Here is an 11077-nt window from a genome sequence, read left to right as displayed (position 1 = left end):
AAATACAAATTATTTGTATTTGCTAGAGTGTCTATAACATTGTCATTCCAAACGAACAGCTGTCGAAACTCTGGTTATAGGAACTCTAGCTAGAATATTCCTTGTTTATAATTTACTAATGCCAGCTCCCGAGCACCTTGCACTCATTCTGACATAGTTTTAAATAGACATTTTATTCATACTAGTTTTGTTTCTGTGTGTACTGCAAAATTTTATGACATTTTTCCGAACTACCAACCTTTACGGTTTAAACCGATGTTGAACGCTGTTGTCGCGGAACGAAAGTTGAAAGAATCCGATCTGTACGAAAAGTAAGAGCAGTAGATTAAACGTACCGAGATTTCTGCAGCATCAGAAGATTGTGGAAAAAAGCAGAGAGAAACTCAAGTTCATTTGTTTAACAGTTGCGACAAAATTGCGCTTGCCGCGTCGGTGCGTCATAACGTGCTGTCGCAAACAGGACTTCAAACCGGCGCTCTTGAATTTGCAAACTAGGTAGGAAAGCAATTCTTTTTCTCGAACCCTGAACGTCGGATTTTCCGCCAGGTATCGACGGACAAGCGCGAGTGTTCAAAGTGGCGTATGAGTGAGAATTGTCGAGAAGAAAATCGGAATACGCAGTGAGTGTTGAAGTGTGTGTGTGTTTGTTGAATGGAAGGAATACTTTCCCTCTGAAGAGAAAGAAAACTGCCTGTATTTCTGCCAGTGTTGCCAGATGGTTGTTTTTTAGTAAAAGGAGCCAAAGAATTAAAAGGGCCAATGTAGACCAGGAACATGATTCTCGGGAAAAATAACTTCTATGTGATACGCGTTTAATTTTTTCCTGATAACAGCTGACATTCTTGCTTTTCGCTGAGTCAGTCGTAACAGTAATCGAAATAGAAATGTTTTTCTTTTGTTTAGTATAAAAAAATACTTGGTATAAAATTAATACTCGATTGGTTTTCACTCGCCGGAAATTCTTCTTCAAAGTGCATATTGACATTTGCTGGGCGTAATAAAAATCAAAGGTAGCTTGGATTCGATAAAAAAATCGATGCATCGTTATTCAGAATAAAGATTATTCATATCATATTGTATTATGATAATTCAACGCTCTCTGATTCGCAAACCGTTAAACTGGGATGCAACAGTACCAATTGTGTACCTTAAACATTACGTTTTTGTATTTATTTAGTTTAAATAATGATTGCCTTTCCGAATTTGAAATATTTTATACTTTTTTCAATGGCCTTTTTCATTAGGATTTGATTAGTCGACTGATCAAGTACTAAACATTTTGCGAATTGCTGTAACTTTTTGTTAAAATTTAATTGTTCGCTAGTTTTTTTCTTCGTTGTCAAAATTAACCCTCAGATTATTTTTGACAGTTCAATATTTTTTTAGGATCTCACATAGCACAGAGAATAAAATAACAAATCTTCTGCAACTTACCGTTACAATCTTCGCATTAAAAATGAGAGTGAATCATAATTCGTATGAAGTAAATCTGTTTTATTGATTCTTTTAGGTGAGAAAAAAAGTATGTCGGTTTTTCGTACTTCATGACGTTTCGGTTTAATGATCTTCAGTCATCGTCGTCTACAACATGTATAACAAACGACAAACTTCTTGTTTTATTCTTAAGGAAAAGATTTAATAAAACAGCCAATTTTTATTAAATTGCGAGTTTTACATAAAATATAGAAGAAAACAATTGTTATATTTCTCCACAATTTTAGTTACTGTGCAGAACAATTTCAAAAAATCTTCGACCGTCCCACGACAAAAGGGCCTAACTGCAAATGACAGTTTCTCTTTGTTTACATTTTCTTTTACGATTTACCGAACAGATTTTATATTTGACGCTTTACTTCTCGCAAAACTTTCAAGCTAAAACTACAAGCTTTCGATTTATATTGGAAACCTTAGAGAATTTGCAATAATGGCTTCGTAATAATCAAAAGAGAAAGTAAACAAAGAGAGGCTCTCATCTGCAGTTAGGCCATTTTGTCGTGGGACTATCGTATTCATGTCGAAGTCAACTTTAACTATTTTAATGTAAAATTTGTTCAGTCTTTTAAACAATTCAAAATTTTTACAGTTTGATAAAGATATCAATCGTGTTTTAACATGATTATAAGCTAACAATTTTGCTGCTTACTAGATAGTAGCATAAATCAAATAAACATAGATTTCCCAGTGTAATAGTAATGTAGTTGAGCAACCCGTGACAGCAAAAGCACCGTCTGGTGGAGAATGGGTGCGTAAATGCTCCTAAAATGCATGCAAAAAGTTGCCTGCGCATTTAACACAACCACAGTAGCTAATGGAAAAAAGTACACCCGTTTGTCACTAGAGGTGCTGTTAGCGTCACCGTACAGTGAGAAATCTATGTTTATTTGATTTATGATGGTAGTTATTTTTTCTATTGATATTTTTTCCTATCAAGCGAAAAAAACTAGTCGGTTTTAATTGAAAATACTTCTGGGATGTTTTGCTCGATTTGGCCACTTTTCGTGCAGTTGAGCATTCATTGATTTTCACCGCACAAAACATGCACTTTCGGGCAATTCGCGGTCAAATATTTTGCACCCGTTTTCTTTTCCGAGCAACAAGCGTGCAAATCAATACCAACAGGAATAAACATATCTTAAAGAGTGAGATAAATTGATTAGAAGCATTGAAATTTCTAAGCGATCACATTTTTGAAATTGAAAAATTAGTTGATATCTTAAAAATAATCATGTTTTAAGGTTAAGAGAAAATCTAAATAGTTTTTATTTCGTTTAAACTAAAAGGATTAGTTCTAAATGATACCTTTTAATTTCGCCCTTTACGAAGCATCCGTAATTATAATCTCCATTCATCCCATTCTCGGCAGCACTGGTTTCTTAACATTTGGCAGCAGAAGGAATAGCTCATGATAGATAGAGTTTAATGAAAGTTTTTTTTTCACATATAAATTTACAATTTCAATTATTTCTTCATTAGCTCATGAAACCAGTCGCCAGTGTTTGACGATCCGAAAGGAGTGTGTACGCGAAAACGTTGCGTCTCTATGGATTAATAAAACGACTGTATTTTGTTTGTATGCGACTAGTGCCAGAAAAAGCGAAGGGGAGCGAATTTCGAGAGAAACAAGTTTTCATTCATCCTATTTCCGAGTGGCTGCTGCGTTTTGCAAAGCACACACACGAAAAGTGATCGAGACACGTTCAGCGGGACGAAATCGAAGGAGCCATCGGAAAATTTTTTTGCTTGTCTGTGCTACTCTGTTGAACGATACAACGTACATTAGGGAAGTGGTGAAAAACGGTACTCAGCATCCGAGAGAAGAAAAAAAAAATACAAAAAGCCGAAAAACAAGCTATAATTTTTCTTGGCACCTATCGTTGTCAGCACTTACTAGCAAGATGACCGATGAAGTTTATCCGAAAACCCTATACGTGGGCAATTTGGACCAATCAGTAACGGAAGATTTACTATGTGCACTGTTCGGCCAAATGGGTGCGGTGAAAAGTTGTAAAATTATACGCGAAGCCAGCAGTGACCCGTACGCGTTCATAGAATACACCAACCATCAGTCGGCCCAGACTGCGCTGGCCGCTATGAATAAGCGGTTGTTTCTCAAAAAGGAAATCAAAGTGAACTGGGCTACCAGCCCCGGGAACCAGCCAAAGACTGACACTAGTCAGCACTATCACATCTTCGTCGGTGATCTGAGCCCGGAAATCGAAACCGAAACGTTGCGGGAAGCGTTCGCTCCGTTTGGAGAAATATCGAACTGTCGGATTGTGCGTGACCCCCAGACGCTGAAGTCGAAAGGCTACGCGTTTGTGTCGTTTGTGAAGAAAGCCGAGGCGGAGAACGCCATACAGATGATGAACGGACAATGGTTGGGCTCGCGAAGCATCCGAACCAATTGGTCTACGCGCAAACCGCCGGCACCCCGTGAGGCTACTAAAGGTGAGTCCGTTGGTATGAATTAGTTGCATTTTGTAATACAATTAAGAAATTGGATGTAAACACAAATGTTTATGGAAATTGGTTTAATGGGTTTCGATTTATTAGCAACTGCTTACAAATTAAATGGGATTAAAGAGGTGGAGTAACATTTCTGTTGTTTGTTTTCGTCATTCTGTTTGAACAGATTTCGCCAATTCTTATCAAAGAGAATCATTGCATGGTTAGTTCTACGATCCTGTCGTTACCAAAAATATGTCCAGTTCGTGGCTTTAATATGCAAATGACTTGTAAAAGTAACGCCCCATAAATCTAACCACCAAATCAGCACTCATATACCGTTTCCAAAGTTTACCAGCTCTTTCAAGTCTTCATCGCAAATTACAACAAATCTCTTAAAACTACGAAATCAGCTTGATTGCAAGACCACCAATCGAAATTTAACATTTTTTGTATATAATTATAGCCGTTAGGCTTGGACTGTTGTCCAAATGTTTAAGTAAAATATACCACTTCTCAAATAATTCACAGAACAGCCCTTTGCGTATTATTGTTCAAGAATAAATGACAGTCTGAGGACCGTAACGAACACTATTCTTGATCGATTACCTTACATATACTAGATATACCTATATGAAGTGAGCGTATTTTTTGTTGAAAATCAACACTAATTTGAAATATAGAAAAAAATATTCAAAGTATTGATCATGTCTTTCTACACCTCCTGACCATCTTTCTGGCAATTCATGGTTAGCACACCAATAGAAACGTTCATCTTTTGAAGTCGCTCAATTTTTGTTAGTTTTGGTAGTCGAAAGGGGCCATGTCTGGTGATTACAGTGGATGCAGTTGCAGCTCCCCGCCAAGTGTTTTGATTGTATCCTGAACCGGTTTTGATTTATGTGCAGGTATATTGCCGTGTAACAAAATTATTTTAAGGTGTCTTCTGGCTCATTTTGATCGTTTTTCAATCAAAGTATGGTTTAAACTGATCATTTGCTGTCTGTAGCGTTTCGTATTAACAATTTCGCCAGTTTGATTTATTTGATTGTCTAGACTTTTTCTATATGCTTTCAGTCGTAGGTCGAACGTAACGTAGACTTGACGTAGCATATCCTTTTTACCCTACCTTAATAGCGTTACGGTGTCCCGGGCTCCTCCATTCATCCAAAACTGACTCCAATTTTCAACCATTGAGAGCAGTATATCGATGATTTTTTGCAACATCCGGAATTCCGCAGGGGAGCCATCTTGGCCCTTTGATCTTCTTGCTGTACTTTACCGACGGTAATTTTTCTCTGGAAGGACCGGGCATATCTTTTGCAGATGACCTCAAGATCTATCATGTTATTCGCAGCTCAGAGGATGCGACTTTTTTGATGTAGAACACATCTTTATTTTCTATATAGGGGCGCGTCGCATGCCAGAGGTAGGTTGTTGCTAGACAGCAAGACAAAAAGTGCCATAAAACGATTTTAAGCTTTAATTGGTATGCTCTGATCCTGTGTCATGCAAGCTCGGATGAAATTCCATGTTATGTCGTTTCGCTTGAGAACTACCCCAGGGTAAATTTTGAGTGCGTAAGAATAATTTCTAATTTATATAAGATGAACTCGATTGATAATGAGAAATAGTTTATCGCTTCAACCGAAATCGCAGAATGGTAGAGAACGCTATAAAAATCACTGCTTGCATACATAATTTGAACACAAGCTGACGAAGAGAAGCTTTAATATCAAAATTCGTATCGCAAGTATGTACAAACATATAATTGAATACATTTGTGATATTGGTGTAATTTCATCGGCTATGAAACAAACAATGTTCGGTGTTGGTTCCTAATCGAAATAAATCTAGGCAGACTTTCGTGCAATAGCAGATTCAACAGTCACTACCTTAATGGTTTACAACGATCTTTCAATTGAGTGTCATCTGAGTTCGACTTCTGTCTTTCACGGCATGAAACAAGTGCCAAATTCTTACTAGTATTAGAATTAATCATAGGACCACATTGTGTCTGTTGATTTTACAATGAACAAATAGAGCCTCTTTTTGACGTATTTATGGTCAGTCCGATACGCCTAGCTTCAGCTTTCAGTTCAATGTATATTTCCATCATCTTGTCAAGCTTACGTGTTGCTATATAAACATCGTCAGCGAAACCAAAAAGTTGTACGGACTTTCGGAAGATCTTACGATTCGTGTCGATCCTCGTTCTTCGAATTACATCTTCCAAAGCAATATTAAACAAGAGACAAGAGAGACCATCATCTTGCCATAGTCCTCTTCGAGATTCGAAGGTCCTCGAGATTGTCCCAGATACTCGGACGTAGCACATCATTCTATCCATCGTTGTGTTGACCAATCGCGTCAGATCATCCGGAAAACCGTATTAGTGCATTATCTGCCATAGCTGTTCTCGATCGATTGTGTCGTATGCCGCTTTGAAGTTGATGAATAGGGTACGTTGTATTCACGACACTTCTGGAGTACTTGTCTTATCGCGAATATGTGATCCGTAGTGTCAACAGTCAAGCTTATCACCCTCTTTGCCCATGAGACATACCATCTCGTCCTCCCAAATCTTAGAAATCATCTAGTGCAGCGCTCTAGCCAGTGCTTCTCCTCCATATTTGAGCAGCTCACTTGACAATTGGTCATTTCCCGCGGCTTTGTTGATCCTCGGCATATTTCGGTCTGTGGTGTGTGGCATCTACTAAAATCAAGTTCGTTCTGTTCCGCGCATGCATTGTTCATCGTTCGCTATTGCAGCATCCTCGCTTTTGGTGCATTCTTTTCTTCGACCAACTGCTGGCAACTACTTATGTTACCGGATCTTATATTCCTCCAGCCATCTTCAAAGGTCGAGGCGTCAACAATTTATGTATTATTGTAAAACCAACAGATACATTGTAGTCCTAATGACAATTTCAAATACTAAGTAAAAATTTAGCTTGAATTGTTTTGCGTGGAAGGTTGAAGTCAAAACCATGTGATACACGATTGAACGATCTTTGCAAGCCTATAACGGCACCGTTTATTCCATAATTGGTGCGACGTAGAGGTAGTCGAAGGAAGGCGTTGTTACGGAGAGTACGAGGATGAACATTAATCTCAAGGAGCCAAGCGGGGCAGTCATTCAAAATATCAGCTATCATCAAAGCACGCGACAATTCTCGTCGTACTTGTAGTGTGTCAAGACCAATCAGCAATCCGCGACTTTCATAGCTCGGCAGTTGATGTGGATTACTCCAAGGTAATCGTCGAAGAACAAAACGTACGAATCTACGTTGTATAGATTCTATTCTATGAGCTCCATTGAGGTACCCATTGAGGTACCCTCTTTACCAGACTACTGAGCAATATTCCAAAATAGAATGAACGAGTGTACAGTGTAGAGACTTTAGACAATAAATATCAGTGAAGTGCTCAGCCATTCTAAATATGAATTCCAAACACTGAGAAGCTTTCGCAACAATGTAGTTAATATGCTGTTCAAACGATAACTGTTCATCGAGAAAGACTCCAAGATCTTTGACGCATGTCGATATACTAATCATGAATTCTTCAAGATAATATTCGAATTTGAACGGTAACTTTTTCCTTGTGAACGTAATGATTGAGCCCTTTTCGGGATTCACTATCATATGATTGGTTTTGCACCGAAGGTTTCCAATTGCCGTTGAAGAAATGCCGCATCTTCTGAGCTGCGGATGGTATGATAGATTTTGAGATAATCAGCGAAAGAAACTCGTGGTCAATCGAGACAAAAATTTACACCATTGAAGTACAGTAAGAAAATCAAAGAGCCAAGATGACTTCCCTGTGGAATTTCAGACGTTGCGACAAATTCTTCAAAAACACAATCATCAATTTTGATAGTAAGACGTCGATTGCTGAGATATGATTGCATACATTGAATTACGTTTGCACCAAAGCCGAGTAGATTTAGTTTTACAATTGTGATGTCATAATTGAATTTATCGAAAGCGGAAGAGCAGCAGCACTAACTCCTACTGATGCGAGTATTCCTCGGCAGTACGAACGCCACCAAATTGCTTGACATTCATTCGTATTGTGCCCCGTCGATACTTTTGAGCGCATACAACCGCGACTAGATAGTAGGCCAAATCAACATTTGTCCGAGAAAAATCAGTTGTCGGTGAGAACGTGGTCGATTTGGTTTTCCATATGTTGATCAGGTGGTGGTCACCAGGTGGCTCTGTGGATATCTTTGCGAGGGAAGCAGGTCCCTCGGAAGGCTGCGAAGTTCACGCATCGTTGGCCGTTGTCGTTTATTGCCGCGTGCAGGCTCCCTAGATCGATACTTGGGTGTTCATGTTTCCGATGACGAGTTTTACATCCCGCCGTTGGCAGCTGTCGTAGGTTCGCTCCAACTGCGCGTAGAAAACTTCCTTCTCTTCATTGGGGCTCGTTTCATGTGGGTTAAGAACGTTGATGATGCTGTAATTGAAGAAGCGTCCCTTGATCTTCAATACGCACATCATGTCACTGATTTGCTGCCATCCAATCACGTGCTGGTGCATCTTTCCCTTCACTAACACTGTCTGTTCCTAACACGCTGTTTGTGCCACCACTGCTCTGATAGAAGGTAGCCGCTCGATGCTCGCTTTTCCACACCTTCTACCCCGTCCATTCAAGCCGCGAATTTGAAGCTCATCATGCAGCATTCGGTCGTATCCTGGCAAACCAAGCGATTTGCACTTCCATGTGCCGAGCTTCCAATCGCAGTTCTTTGTTGTCGCCTGGGTCGTTGTCGTTTATTCCGTCACCCCCATTCCTGACAGCATACGACTAAGGTTCCACCTATGTTTGCTATCCGAACTTTTCTATGTTTACTCGTACCCCAGCCGGCACCGCGGGAGATAGGGATAGGAGTTACTGGACAGGAGACTAAGGAACTCTAAGGTCTATATTGCCCATTATCCAGTCGTTTACCAATCAAGGTTTGACCTCAAGTAAAAGTGATATAAAATGGCTAAGTTTGCTTTAACAAGATAACACTCGTTAATGATTGAAGATGTAATTGTCGTTATTCGATTGCAGGTATCCGAAGCGGCAAGACTCCCGGATTTGAGGAAATTTACAATAACACTGGACCGACCAATACCACCGTCTACTGTGGAGGCTTCTCACCCAACACCATTTCGGACAACCTCATTCACAAGCACTTTAGTCAGTTTGGACAGATACAAGATATCAGAGTATTTAAGGACAAGGGATATGCCTTCATCAAGTTCCTCTCGAAGGAAGCGGCCGCACGGGCGATCGAAGGTACACATCACAGCGAGGTTCAAGGTCACGCTGTCAAGTGCCACTGGGGTAAAGAGAATGGCGGCGAAATGGGAAGCAATGGTATACATGCGGCGGCAGTTGCTGCCGGAATGGTTGGGATTGGAATCAACAGCATAGGCGGTAATCCGCTACAGTCTTCGAATACTGCAGCGGCCGCTGCCGCAGCAGCTGCAGCAGCAGCTCAACAACATGGTGCTAACCAACAGTTGTCGCAAGCAGCCGCTGCAGGAGCTCAGTACCCCTATTCGGCGTACGGGCAAATGGGCTACTGGTACCCGGTAAATCACCTTACCTATGATAGGAAATACATTAGATAATATGTTCCGTTTCCGCTATTTCAGGGCTACCCACAAATGCAGACACAGTACATGCAGCAAGGATACGCGTATCCATACGCATACGCTGCAGCATCTCCACAGCAGGCGGGGACTGCTGGTAAGTTTCGCAATCGCAATCCGTTGGATTATGGATTTGAATTGGCGATCATTGGTTTTCTTTTTTTTCACTTTTCTCTGCAGGATATCGCATGATGCAGCCAAACATGGCTGCTGCCGGATGGAGCATGCAACCAGTACCTGGCGTTGCCACGAACGGGGCCGCCGCAGCAGCAGCTGCTGCCGCTGCTGCTGCTTCCTCCCAACAACCAATGATGTATGCGACAATGCCACAGTTCCAGACGCAATGAGAAATAATGAAAAACTGTCCCAATAACAGCATTGTGAGTAAAGTAGTAGGAGCCACAGCAGGAACAACTGCTCAAGTCAACCACCAACAAGCCGCCCATTTTAATCTGATTACGAATCCAGCAGCAGTGGCTGCGGCGGCTAATCCGTTATCTGCTACTGCCGCTGCCAACATAAACAATAGTCTCATCACCCCGCCATCGATTATGACAAACGCAAATAATGCTATTATCCTAGCAGCTCATCACCAGCAACATCCGGCAACAATACACCAACATCACCCGTTTGCTCCGAATCACCATCCGCATCACCATCATCATCTGATAGCAGCAGCAGCAGCAGCAGCATCGGCCAATCCGACAGCAACGATGGCACCAATAGCAACCGCTGCCAAATTCTACCATCATCAACCAACGGCAACGATCGTGAACTCAATGCTAGCACCGGTATCATCTAGTTCAGCATCTTCCCACAGCATTCACAGCGGTCGGCAGCTGCCGGTGCGAACAATCACTGCAGTCGTTGGTGCAATGACAACCGTTGCAACCCTAGCATCGACTGCAGCAACGACGGTGCTATCTCCTTCATCTTCCGTGAGCGCCAATGGAATTGTTCCTCAAAGCAATGGTAGTAATAATAGTAGTAGTTGTAACAACAGTAGCAGTAACAGTATTGCAGCCGCCGTCGCTGCTATCATCAATAGTAATCTTAACTTTAGACAGAGCAACCATCGTAGCAACAGCATTTCTACTAATAAAACAGGTGTAAAAGTTCCCAGTAACAACAACAACAACAACAACAACAGTGTGCTCGGTGGTAATGACAGCAGTAGTATCGAGCATAATCATCTCAAACACAAACTTAACAGCGACAATGACATTAGTACAGCATCCGCAGAACATAGAAACGGAGAGGACGACAATTCTGTTCGAAAGAAAATGAAACTGGAAAATGGTGGCAGCGAGTATATTGGTGACACTTGCAGCAGTAATTTCGTTAAAGTGGAAGGGGCAGCCACAGCAACGACGACCATAATGACAACAACAACATCAACAGCAACAACGATGACGACCACACAAATAACAAACAACGTCGGTAATGTGGATATTGGCAAAATCAAGCAAGAAAGATGA

At 40.9% G+C, this 11077-nt stretch overlaps 2 protein-coding genes across 3 annotated transcripts; both read left to right on the top strand.

The window, feature by feature from the left end:
- Nucleotides 1–252: 252 nt before the first annotated feature.
- Nucleotides 253–9946, top strand: LOC131439507 (nucleolysin TIAR). 2 transcript variants are annotated; one of them, XM_058610613.1, is made up of 5 exons: nucleotides 253–495; nucleotides 2974–3948; nucleotides 9013–9539; nucleotides 9603–9696; nucleotides 9780–9946. In XM_058610613.1, the coding sequence occupies exons 2-5, from the start codon at nucleotides 3396–3398 to the stop codon at nucleotides 9944–9946; spliced, it is 1341 nt and encodes a 446-aa protein (XP_058466596.1). In that variant the 5' UTR covers nucleotides 253–495; nucleotides 2974–3395. The 2 variants fall into 2 exon arrangements, with proteins under 2 accessions (XP_058466596.1, XP_058466606.1); XM_058610623.1 differs by having other exon boundaries at nucleotides 490–620.
- A 6-nt stretch (nucleotides 9947–9952) lies between these two features.
- Nucleotides 9953–11077, top strand: LOC131425896 (GATA zinc finger domain-containing protein 15-like). Its single transcript, XM_058588169.1, has one exon. The coding sequence runs from the start codon at nucleotides 9953–9955 to the stop codon at nucleotides 11075–11077; it is 1125 nt and encodes a 374-aa protein (XP_058444152.1).

The sequence above is a fragment of the Malaya genurostris genome, chromosome 1, assembly GCF_030247185.1.
Source record: "Malaya genurostris strain Urasoe2022 chromosome 1, Malgen_1.1, whole genome shotgun sequence".
In the NCBI taxonomy this organism is placed as follows: domain Eukaryota; kingdom Metazoa; phylum Arthropoda; class Insecta; order Diptera; family Culicidae; genus Malaya; species Malaya genurostris.
This window is presented reverse-complemented; position numbering and strand designations above follow the sequence as displayed.

Excerpts from the sequence above, each read along its gene's own strand:
- LOC131439507 (XM_058610613.1), top strand. The coding sequence starts at position 3,396 with ATGACCGATGAAGTTTATCCGAAAACCCTATACGTGGGCAATTTGGAC. Across the intron at positions 3,949-9,012 it reads ACCCCGTGAGGCTACTAAAG|GTATCCGAAGCGGCAAGACT; the intron begins GTGAGTCCGTTG and ends ATTCGATTGCAG. Across the intron at positions 9,697-9,779 it reads ACAGCAGGCGGGGACTGCTG|GATATCGCATGATGCAGCCA; the intron begins GTAAGTTTCGCA and ends TTTTCTCTGCAG.
- LOC131425896 (XM_058588169.1), top strand. The coding sequence starts at position 9,953 with ATGAAAAACTGTCCCAATAACAGCATTGTGAGTAAAGTAGTAGGAGCC.